Here is a 13,158-nt window from a genome sequence, read left to right on the forward strand (position 1 = left end):
GTTCCATAGCCTTGCAGACCAGGCTTGTCAGGCTAATGGGGAGGTAGTTCCCGGGGTCCATGGTGGCTCCCCTTCTGTGGAGTGGGATAACCATTGCTGTGCGCCATTCAGTGGGCACAAAGCCTGAGGTGACGCTACAACTCAATATGGTGCTTATGTGGGGTGCCAGCTCATTCTGTAGTTTATGTAGAACTCAGTCTGGGATGTTGTCCGGTCCCATGCATGCTGTGTTCTTGGCTTTGGTTTTTCCCTATGCAGCCGTGATTACAGGAACTTTGCAGTCTTCCGGTATAGAGATGGGCCCTTTAGGGGGTGAGAGGGGGGTAAAGTTAGCACTGAATCTATCTGACAGGATGTTGGCAATATCAGTTGGTTCTGTACATTTAGTGCAATTGTGCTGTAACTCAGAGCACATCTCAGTGTTGCCACTGAGATTCTTGACATAGCTATAGAAAGCTTTGTGGCTGTCTTTAGAGTCAGTGGCGATTTTTGTTTTTTTAACTAGCTTTGGAGGATTTTATGAGGGATCTCAGCTTCTTTCTGAGGCTAACCAGGGAGTTCCTCCAAGCATGCTTGCTATAATGTCATTCTTGTATAGGTGCTGTAATAACTGATACTTTATGCATGCAGAGAGTCGGCTCTGTTTTAATTTATTTCACAGCACATGCCATTAACATCACTGATAATGGGAGCTGTGGAGTACATTTAAATTAATACAATGACTGGGGCATTGTAACACAGCATTATAAACGTGAAACTTCAGCTACGAGTCTGGCAAATGCATGTGATATAAATTCTAGTGTGAGCTCATTAGCTGTATACAATAGAGAATCAATTATCCAAACACAGATTAGCTGAAATGTCAATTGTCTGAACATAGCCTTCAAAAGTTTTTGAGTAGGAAAAATCATAAAGTCTGAATATATAAATGTTGTACATATTTGCTTGTGCAGGTATTTTGAGCTTGTACTACAACAATAAACTGTACCTTTTTGTACTTGCAATAAATTTGTTTTATTTTTCTTTTTTAATGTTCATCAAAAACATTTTTAGAAGTTTTTTATCCAGTTCATTTATATGTTTGATTATCGAAACAGTTTGATTATCCAAACTACCCTAAGTCCCAATTAGTTCAGATAACTGGCTCTCTACTGTATTTTGACAGTGTATTAAATTGTGCCAACCATTTGTGTCAGTGTGGAGTTATTTATTTATTTTCCCACCTGCCACTAACTTTAAATATTCATCTTACCCAATAGCAAGCACATCTTAAGAGGGTACCCCACGTATAAATCTTTACTGGATGGGTCTCACCCTTCTGGACAGCTCCCCAGATGGAGGGAGCAGACAGGCCAGGGCCATTATACTGCAACCATTTCTTTAAGCAGTACCTTTCAATGATGTGATGACTAATGTCATCTAAGTGGGCATACACTGGTGCCATGAGGAACTCCCCACCACCACAATGGTGCCATGAGGAAACCCACCACCACCACGATGGTGCCATGAGGAAACCCACCACCACCACAATGGTGCCATGAGTAACTCCCCCCCACACTATGTATGTGGTGGCATGGCTGCGCCTAGTCCAGCACCAGTTCTCAGGTTGGCCCTGGAATCATCAAAAGAGCTCATAAAGCTGACCATATGCTCCTAACACATTATCTATCCTCTCTATGGGAAGAGGGAAGCATGCAATCTCTCTCTCTCTCCACCCCACCCCCCCCACACACACACACAAAACACAATGCCCACCCCCAACTGTAGCAGCCTGAGCTGGTTGTTGAATTGGGGATGCTTGGGTTGTAGTCAAAGCTTTCTATCTCTACTCTACTGGAGCTAGTAAGTGCACATGTGATATGTGACCTGAGCTGTAGATAAAAATACTCCTCACACCAGTCCATCTACCTGGTTAAGAAATAAATAAATAAGTTTATCTTGCTGGCACTTAATTCAGGGAATGCAACAGCAACTGCGCAAACTGTCTTTTCTAGTGTACAGACTGCCTTATCTAATGGTAATACGTATGATTAACTGCATAAATGCAGTACAGCCTTTATCTTGTGGTCATAAGATGACATGCAGTATGAAGACTTAAGCTCCCAACTAGACAGGATTAATTTACAAACCCATATTCTTTCTTGAGAAATGGAGAATAAGTTGATAGCACTGGGCACCAGTGAACACTGCACACTTGAATTTCCTTCCAGAAGAAAGTTATGTGTTGGTGTTATAATTCTGACACCTAAATGACATAAGTAATAGAAGGTGTTACCTTGTATTTTTCTCTGTCCAGGGTCTCCACACTAACATACGTATCAGTTTGGCAAATTTTCACGACCGGTTTATTCAACTTCACATGGTCCTTCAGCCTTTTTTCTAGGTACTCACTTATCTTTCCTGCTCCTCCTACAAACTTCCTTTCCTAAAATAAAATAACAGCATCAATTTTATTATTTTATTTTTCTCAACTTAGTAAAAGAAAAGTGTTTATCATCATCAAAATAAAGCCAGTGACTGCTGCATTCTTGTCACTGGTAATTAGTGATGCAGGCATCACTGATATCCAGAAGCCATTAGAGACCATTTTTTTTGGTGTTCTAGGTCATACAAGTGAAATCAGTACACAGGATGAATATAAACAGTCTGAGCTCTAAAGATTACAAAATTAAAGCATTTAATTTTACATCTGCAAAAGTAAATTTCAAAATGGTATACTGATTAAAGTAGGAGGTCCCAACTGTCAGGAAATGCAAATGCAACTGGATATTTAAAAGGGAAACGCAGATAGGGCAAATATAATTTTAAAGGGAAGCAAGCCCCCCCCCCCCTCCCTCACCCTCTGCATCTCCCACACATCACTGCAATGGTATTATTATCACTCCAAGGCCTAGTGATCCTGGAGTTTAGTGCAGTACGTGGGCTGATATGAAAACAAGACTTGCAGTCATCCTCGTGGGTACACAGCCTAAAAACGAGAAGAATTATGTAGTAGGGGTGTGAAGGGCAAAATCCTCCACACCAGGGCATATAAAGCAGGGGTGTGAGGGGCAAAATCCTCCGCACCAGGGCACACAAGAGGCTTTTCCTAGGAAAAGGCCTGGACTGATACATCCGTCTCTGTTGTAGTCCGATTCTCACAACAGTCAATTATGTCATCTGCTTACATTTTGAAACTTCTCGATTTGCTTTCATTGATTTCATGAACTGACAATGCTGCTGTTGTTTTTTTCCAATAATCCCAAAAGAGCATTTATTTTTAAGGTAGATTCAATGATACAGATACACACATTGCAAACGAACTGCAGTGTAACAAATATGAATGAAAAATAAACTCAAGAGCCAAGGCTTGCCTAGAGCAGACAAAACAAACTTTCATGAGCAAGGATAAAAATGTTACAAATATGACATAGCAAGAGCAACCCCTTCTAACCAAGGGAAAATATAAGGGAAATGTACCACCTCTTTGAGGAAAATATACGTAAAGATGCTTCCACAGGCTACCCTTTAAGAAAAGCTTAGACTCACTAGAAGGTACACTTGGGAAATACAGACTGGGGAAATTATCGCCCCTCTGAAGTTGCATTAATAAGAAGCAGACATTAAAAAAGTCTGAAGAACCTATTATCTGGGTTTTTTGCTGATGCGCAGAATAAAAATATGAACAGCAGTGTTATTACAGAGAGAAAAAGTGCTACGAGGTCTACTGACAGTCATCCAGTTACATTGTGCTGTGCAGCTAATAATGCACTAAACTCATGCATGTAGTTATATTTTAACTTTAATAACTCACAAAATGGCAGCATAATAAAAGACAGGTAACATCACAACAGGTACTGCTCAACTGACACATAAGATCATAGGCTCATAGGAGTTTACTAGGCTATCGACTCAGAAGTCATTTCAAGCCTAGCCATTTCATCCTAATGTAATACCATAGATACATCAGTCAATACCCAGGATTGCATTTAGTAATGACTGCCCATATCCAGAAGGGTTGTGGGCACTATTCCCAGAAAGAATTTATGATGTGCCATCTACTCGTCCAGGTTCTTTTTGAACAGTGTCATAGAGGTGCTCTTGTTTCACATGAATTGGTAACCTATTCCAAAGATGCAGCAGTTAATGGGAGACAAATCTGTCCCTGCAACATATCCAATTTAAGTTGCAGGTCATATTTAGGCCCCTGGAATGGGTATCTCTAGTCCCATTATTGGTATTTATAGTCTTAAAGACACACGTGCTACAGTATGTATTGACAGATATACATGTATTTAAAAGTTTACACACTTCTATCATCACGTTCCCCGAGGAAAGACAGAAACTCTCTTTAAAATTAGTGCTACAGTTACACTAGATCTGATGCATATATCTGACATTCTTAAAAGCAATAAAGATATTTATAAATACATTTTAAAATTTTATACAAATTTTGACTAACAATTATTACTGTGGCACCGTTTAAGTGGCAAAGCAATTCTCAACAATAATAAAACATTCTCTCTCTTTGGACCAATTGTCTTAGTAAATTGAGCTTTATTATACTTGGATTTGAGATAATCTGAGTATCTTGACTGCACATTTTGGATTGGAACTTCCACCATTACCTCAGATAGCTGGTTGCAGTAAAAACTTTGATGTAATTGGGATATTTCAGTTGGCTAAAGACATTGCAATCCTTGGTTCAAACCAGGATAAAGCTCTTTGAAATGCAACTTTCACATTTCAATTTTTCAGGAATGGTCTGGATATGTCAGCAGTTACCATAGCATCAATGTTAGTTCATAGATTCCTAGATAATTACTAGGCCAACGACCTGGGGGGGGGGGGGGGGTGGGGGTGGCTTTCTAAAGCCTAGACAAGTTTTCCCAAAAGAATAATGACATCCTGTATCCAAATCGGATATTGCGGGCCAGGGATTTATAAGCTACCTTTGTGCATAAGGATATGGGTTCCAGGCCTGGTGTAAATTTTCTATTCCCCATCCACTGACCTACATTACACTTAAAGTGGGTAATAAACAAACTCAGCTTCACATGGATGGGAAGCCTGTTCCACAGAAGGGGCAGTCTTTGGGACACATATCTGTCTCTCTAGCATGTTCTACTTCAGTCACAGACAAAATTTAGGTCCCTAGACCTTATATTTCTGATACTGTTAGACTTACGAATACGCAGGAGATTCATAAGTGTGGGGTTTGTGGATTCCTTGTAAGTCAGGCCTAGATCACTCCTCAGAAATCTACAGAAGACTGAGTAGAAGGAAAGGAAATTAAGGTGCTCTCTGTGTAAGGGAGATTTGCTACACCTTGTATTCCTTTTGTAAGGAACCTCTGAGTCCCTCTAGTTGATGCATATGCCTGGTCAAGTAAATAGCCAAGGGAGCACTGTACTCTATGATTGGTCTGATAATGGCAGAGTACAGTAGGATAATGACCTCTTTGGACCTAGATGCCATAGCCTTACTTATAAGTTGCGCAACATAAAATGATTTCCTCATAACTGTGTCCACATGGTAGTCAAAGATAAGGCTATTTTCTACATGCATACCCAGATCTCTGACCACTGGGTCAGCTCTTAGGGGCACATTATCAACATGCTAATTAGCCAAGATGGTTGACTTTGCAAAGGGTACAAAATTATATATTTCTTAGCATCAAGTTTATGACCATGGCACCATTTGTTAGCCAGTGATAGGCCTTCTTAAAGGATTCTATTGTCTACAGGAGAGTTGAAAATATCCCCCAGCTTACAGTCATCCATAAACTTAGTCATAAACCTTCAGCATTTACTTCCACTTCAGAGAAATATATGTCAAAATGGAGCAGGACCAGACTCGAGCCTAGTGAAGGTGGTCTCACCTATTTTGACTTTCTGGGTCTTATCAGTGAGCCAGCTGGCTATCCAGCAAGTGATAAAAGGGTTTATACCTAAATTAGTGAGCTTGTCTATAATATCTGAGTGGGCTATTTCATCAAAAGTCCTTGCCGGTTGAGGTAAGCTGTGTGTCCAGTATTTCTGTCATCCATTGCTTTGATTACCCTCTCAAAGAAGTCCACCAGATTTAACAGGCATGAAACGAAGCTAAACTGCGATGGTTCCATTGTTTGCAGCTTACCTATGTCCTCATATATCATGTCCATGATGATTTTTTTCCATGGCCCTACATATGAGGCTGGTAAGACTTATGGGCCTGTAGTTACCTGGATCAGTGGCTGGACCTCCTTTGTGCAGGACAATGACTGTAACCATCTTCTATTCCTTGGGTACAAGACCTGACTGTAGGCTCCAGTTGAAAAGTGATTCAAGTGCAACAGAGAGGTCATTTTTATGCTATTTAATCATCATCACGGCATGTTAACAGGGCCCATTAATGCACTGTTTTTTAGCTCCTGCAAACTGCACAGATGATCTGTTCACTAATAATGGTTGGGGGATTGTGGTATGTTCTTTGGGCTATTGTGGGGGGGGGGGTGAGTGGAGGAAGAAGTTTGGGCTGAACCTGTCAACCAAAATGTTGGAAATATCCTTAGCTTCAGTGCGGGTGATGCCATTTACAATAAGTTATGTGCATTGTTGCGTATTAAGCTTGAGTTTACAGATGTAGCTGTAGAAAGGTTTGTGGTTGTCCTTCCTTCAAATTTAGCATTCAAAGTATTACTTAACCCTCAACTGCCTGCTTAGATTGGTCAGGGACTTTTAGTATGCTGGGCTTTCTTCCTCCTATGCTTGGCCAAGATTTTTTTTCTTTTGTTGTATAACTGATTGATACTGTGATTCCACCATGGTGGCTTGTCTTTTGAGTTTGCCTTATTCTTAATATGAGTGGGCATAGCTCACTCTATACAGCATATGGCCATTAGGGATTTTGTAAATAGCTCAGCATAAGCTATGGTGTTTAGTGGATTTGGGGTTGCTTGGAATTTAGCCAATGTGTCACTTAGCAGAGAAAAGTTAGGCTTGGAATAGTTCCTAAAAGTTTTTTTTTTTTCTGGGACCCCAGATTTAATTTTTATTTCAAGCAATACTACTGTATTATGGTCAGATCTGATGAGGGAGGACATTACATTGAGTGAGGGACATTGCTCCCCCATGTTTGTGACTACAAGGTCAAGGATGTTTGCATGCGTAATAAGAGAACTGACCAACTGTTCCAGGATGTTTAGGAAGCACTGGGCTTGTGCATTAGAAGTGGTGTAGAATTCTCAATCTATGGATAGGGTAGATGATATTTCCCATGAAGATCTTATTGGGGGGTCTATATTAGAACCACAAAAACCCGTTTAAGCAAATATGTAAATGTCGACACATATTGCGTGAACCGCGAGTACACTGAATGCCCCAAACCATGAAATTCAAAATCTTGAATTGGCATACTTGGCCCTTCTGCGGTATAGCTCCGTAAGGCAAGTGTGCGATAGTTACGGACCTTAGAGTTGGGGTGCGGGTTAAGGTAAGTGCATAGATAGTAATGTATGTAAGGGTTAGAAGTAGGGTTTTGTTAAGTGTATGCATGTGGATTATTTATTTTGTTTGGGTATAGCTCATTAAGGAAAGTGTGCAATAGTTACGGACCTTAGGGTTAGGGTGCGGGTTAATGCAAGTGCATAGATAGCAATGTATGCAAGGTTAAGTGCAGGGTTATATGTAGGGTTTCGGTTAATGTATGTATGTGGTTTATTTATTTTGTTTGGGTGGGTGGTATGTAGCGAGCGGTGGGGTTGGACAACTATGCTGGTTCGAGATTTTGAATTTTGCGGTTTTGGGCATTCAGTATACTTGCGGTTTGCGCAATATGTGTCGACGTTTACTTATTCACTTAAACGGACTTCCGCGGTTCTAATATAGACCCCTTACTGGGTTGAACAGTGAAGCACTCTAGTACATTGATATTACTAGTATGGGTTTTCCGGCACATGGAGGGGGGCTGTAGTTCGCAAGGTTATGGTACGAGAGCCTGTTTATGCTAAGTTGCACATGTACGAGTTCCAGTAGGTCAGACACTTTAAATAGTCTGGATGTGAGGTTGATTTTAATATAGATTAAGACGCTGCCACCTTTAGTTCCCTTCTTTATAGTAGTTGGCCTAAAGGTGTGAAAGGTATATCCTTGCACCTGCCAGGATACTCTCCGTGACTTTAAACCACGTCTCTGTTACTACACATATGTCTACACTCTACAGGGAAAGGAAGGCTTGCAGGGAGTGCAGTTTCTTGTTAAGAGTTCTAGCACTGAGCAGTACCAACTTCAGATATTCATTCATAGGTTCGGTTAAATCAGGCAGAAAAGGTCTTTGCCAATATCCAAAACTCTAGAGGAGTAAGTGCAGACCATCCCTGGCAAAGCAGCATGGTCTGTCAACCATCAAATATTGTACCCCCTTGGATATATACCAGAAGCTAAGCCAATTGTTAAAATCACTCATTTTCTGTTGGTAATGTGGCATCATCCTTGGAGAAGGTAGTGTTCTGTTCAGTGCTGGGCTCATACCTGCCTGAGACACATAAGTGAATTTGACCATGTCTCACTTCATATAGTCAAGGGTGATACATCTTAGGTCATTAACACCCACATGGACTATTACAGTCATACTGGTACCTGTGGTTCAATGAACTGAGTGTCTGTGTGACTTGATGGATCCTAGCCCTGGAAAGGCAGTTAACCATAACTCTCTCCTTACTCAGTCTGGTGAGGGGACAATAGCGTGCCTCACTATAGAATCACCAGTGACCAAGAAGTTTGGCTGTATGCTGGTTTGCCTTAATGGTTTAGTGGTGACGTTTTAAAGGAGTCTTCACGTGATGGCTGGGGACCCTTTTTTTGATTGTGCTGTGCAGCATGTCTATTGTTTTAATAAGGTTACCTGTAACTGTCTCAGCATAACTATTTTTATGTGTAGGGTCTTTACCCTGAGCAGTAGGCATGGTGCAACAGTCACTGACAACCTCTATAGGATTAGTTTGCTTTACTGAGAGAGTTTTGTGCCAGCATTAAAGTGTATTTACACTTCTCTCATAATTTAACTGTTTTATTAAGAAAAAATGATTTGTCAATGTACATGAGGGAACTGCCTCAAAAGAGCCGTCTCAACCAGACTGGCCACAAAGAAAGTTGGGAAGTGCATATCTATGATAAGGAGGAGTGAGGGAAATTTAAATATTTAATAGGTCAATAACACAAGGAGCTCGATGAGCAATGCAAATGTGCAAACTAAATGTTCTAGTACATAAGAAAAATCAGTCTAGACAGTAAGTTGTTTTTTAAGGGAAACATCTGTGTCTGCACAGATGACAATGGGGAATTACACTGTGAGATATCAGCCTATATACAAATCACTGTTAGGCACCACTGCGCAGAGAGCAGCAGTTCCAACTAGACTGTAAAAAAGGTCCAGAAAGTACAGATATTCAACACAGAAACAGTTAATTAATGCATATGTGACAAAAACAACATGAAAAACAAGTGCCAAAACACTGGATATGGTAATGTAAGTCTTAGATTGCTCGTAGGTTATGAGCCAAGCATTGTACAACTGCAATGTATTCACAGCAGAGGAGATTTGATTAAAAAAACATAAACAAGGCCCTGTGGCCAATCAAAAACAGCACAATCCTCATCCAGAAAATGACTCAGGCCCCTCTACTCTCACTAAACTGGAACCAAGGCAGTTCTATATAAAGACTGTAAAAAGGATCAGAAAGTGCAGGTATTCAACACAAACACTATGGTAATATAAATCTTAGCTGTTCTATAAACCAGCAAAACTCTTCTCAAGTAGCATGGCCGCAAAACATCACCAAATGCCTCAGGCACAGAGATTCAAATTTTAAACCAGCTAGTCCTCTAGCCAATAAAATAACGGCACAATAAGACTTACACCAGCAATTCCCAGCTCAGAAGGGTGTAGGCTAGCCTACCTGCCACAGGAGTGTAGACAACAAACCTTCTAATTGTAAAATAACTGATTTGGAGCTGAAGTAGTTAAACCAGAACAAATCTATTTATTAAAAAAATGTGCACAATAAGCAATCAACCAGCAACTCTCAACTCAGAACGGTGTAAGCTACCTCTCCTTGTCATAAGAGGGTAGACCACAAACCTTCCTAATGTAAGATAAGTAGTTTGGAGCCCAAGTGGTTAAATCAGAACTTAGAGGCTTAGAATATCAGTTACAATCTAATCAGACTACTAACATCCAGTAATAAATGCAGCAGATTAAATGGAACTGAATGCTTGAAGTATATGCCGAAAAAATCTAAATAAGTAGGAATAATCACAAACACAGTAAAAGCAGTATGAATAATGTACATTTTTTAGTAAGTGGGAAGGTTGGAAACGGAAGATAATTCAAGTTTAAAAGACTAAAGGTGGGAGTCCCAGATAATTTCTCAGTGTTCAGTAGAATGAGCTGATGACATAAGACTGGAAGGGGTGCCCAAAGTCAGATTTATAGTAGGAGTGGGCAACTCAAAAGCCACCACACTTAAAAGCACAACAGGACTAGGGTGGGTGGGTAGGAAAAATCAAATGCAGATAGTGATCAGCATTAATCAGGCTGAAAATAACAAGTCACACAGCACTACAACTAAATAAAGATTCCACTAAATATTTGTAGTTAAATGAGGAATACTGTTTCTCAGCTGTTCCCACTAATTAGCTAGATTGTATTCACTGCCTGCAAAAAAGTTATTTTCTAATTTTACCTAGCAGCAACTGACCATAGTCAAGACCTCTTAAACCTAAAAAACAACAAAGCAAAATGAAACAAACTGCAATTTAAGAGTAAAGACACAAAATGGGAGTAACCAAACCTTAAATGAATAACTCCAATCCAAAATCAAATGTACAGAGAGATCAATAATAGTCAGGAAAAGAACAGCAAATCGTACAGCACTGTAGCTAAATAAAGATGGCACTAAATGCTTGCAATTAAATGAGGAATACTAATTCTGAGCTCCTTCCACTAATTAGCTGAATTTTATTTTTTGTCTGCAAATTAATTCTTTTCTAACTGACCCTAGCCAAGGCCTGTTAAAACTCTAAAAAGTACTAAAAATACAACAAAAATATGCAATGTAGGACAAAATATAAAAAAATGGAAGTAACCAAACATTAAATGAACAATTCCAATCCAAAATCAAATGCAGACAGAGACCAGCAATAGTCAGGCAGAGAAAAGAAAGTCATACTGCATAATATTGAAATATAAAAAATGTTAGGAGTCCGAATGGATTTTTTCTAGTAGAATTATTTCAGACATTGCAACTAACAAAATGGATTTCTGCATTACAGACCAGAAACACATTTGTATTCTGAAAGGCATGTGTACAGCAACTATATGCTGCAAGCCAGATAAGGCTCAAAGCATGGTTTTGTTTTAAAACAAAGGAATGTAGTGGAGCGTTTTTTTGCATGAGTGAAGCAATTAGAATAATGTCTCTATAGTCTGACTTTGTTCTCTTATATTTTTTCATAATAGATACAGGCTTGTTAGTGTACTGTATGGATGAAGTCGTAAGAAAGTATTAGTGTGGTTTTGTGCACTGGGCAGCACTGGTTAGCTAGGGTATAACTATTCCCGACTCCACAAAGTCTGCTCTTCAATTTTTCCCTTGGAACTAGATAAGCTTTCAACATAAGCACTCAAACCATTCACTTCTCAACCCGGCACTTGCTCAAAACTCATAGCAAGTACTAATAAACCTTAGCACTAGACCCCCCCCCCATACTGTAGAGAAGGACAAGGGTCTCTATTTGACCTTACCAGCCAATCAGTAAAACAGCTCACTGTACCTATCCAGGCATGTCCAGAGGGCAGTTTCAGGTGTACTCTCTGGTCCAACTGTTGAATCTGGGCATTTTGAGGCAATGTTACAACTGCCTCATGTACATAGACAACCCTCTCCTCCTACCACCAAACTAATACATGCGAGAGATGCAATTATACAGGAGGATAAGCTTTCCCAACCCAAGACTGGACCAGCCAGTCAAGAGGAGAAGGGAATTACTTGCATCACACCACCAGTCTCACATAGACCCATTAAACCAGCACCAGCAAAAAACACACATAAATACAAGAAAACATACTCGGAGGCTCTAAATAAAAATCTGCAAAAGCAACAGAGACCTCCAAAGCAAACATCCAAGCAACCTCCACCCCCCCAACAAAAACCATGAAACACATACTTCACAAAACCAGTGTGCCAGGCAATCACAGCCCTTAAGGCAAAATAACATACCCAATACACTAGTAATAAGTGACTCTATAGTCAGGCACACTGACATCCCACTCACTAGACTGAACAAGGAGAAGGTTACTGTTAGCTGCCGTCGGGTGCCAGGATCTGCCACATAACACAAGCACTCAGGTCACTCCAGAACAAGAACAAATATGACTCTGTCATTGTCCATGTTGGTGTGAGTGACCTGAGCCGTACCTCCCTAGACTACATGAAGAGAGACATGGAAGAGCTCTCTGATCATGAAGACCAGGCCGGTATGACCCTGACCCTGAGTAGCATCCTGCCCTCACCAAGAATGATACCACAGTATAAAGAAAAAATTATCAATTTCAACAATTGGCTAAGCTTCTGGTGTCATTCAAAGGGGATCCAGTGTATGTCAGCCTGGGAAGACATGCTCGACAAGCCACTCTGCTTCGCTAGAGACTGCTTGCACCTGTCATCCTTAGGCTTTCGAATACTGGCCAAGGCTCTTGCCACCCCCATAGTGCCTTTTTTTTAGGCAAGGCTCAAAAGACAAACCTACCACTGTAAATAGCACAACTAACAAAAAACTGAGGGTATTGCTACTCAATGCCAGCAGTCTAAACCTCAAAATGCATGCACTCGATGCACTCCTCACTATGGAGAAAATCGATATATTTGCAGTAACAGAAACCTGGTTTAAGGCTCCAGAGAGCACCCCAGCACTACCAGGCTACAACTCATATCATACATTTCGGCCACAAAACCCGGACCGAAATACAAAAGGTGGGGGCGTACCAATATTCATCAAGGATACCCACACCTCCAGGTTAGTGGCACAGCATGATGCTTCAGAGATCATGCACGTGCAACTAATAATGAGCAAAACTGCAATTCAAAATTGTAGCTTGCTACAGATCACCCACCATGTCCCAGGACCCCCATTCTGCATT

At 40.5% G+C, this 13,158-nt stretch overlaps 1 protein-coding gene across 1 annotated transcript in view; it reads right to left on the reverse strand.

Annotated features, from left to right (window-relative positions):
* Positions 1-13,158, reverse strand: part of LOC122789724 (amine oxidase [flavin-containing]-like) — a 1,342,089-nt gene that overhangs the window by 775,384 nt on the left and 553,547 nt on the right. The window contains exon 7 of the mRNA XM_044057159.1: positions 2,276-2,425. Within this exon, the coding sequence (XP_043913094.1) occupies positions 2,276-2,425 (150 nt within the window). The remainder of the gene's footprint in view (positions 1-2,275; positions 2,426-13,158) is intronic.

Source organism: Protopterus annectens, chromosome 15.part0, assembly GCF_019279795.1.
Source record: "Protopterus annectens isolate FY-2018-M chromosome 15.part0, PAN1.0, whole genome shotgun sequence".
NCBI classification, from domain to species: Eukaryota; Metazoa; Chordata; order Ceratodontiformes; family Protopteridae; genus Protopterus; species Protopterus annectens.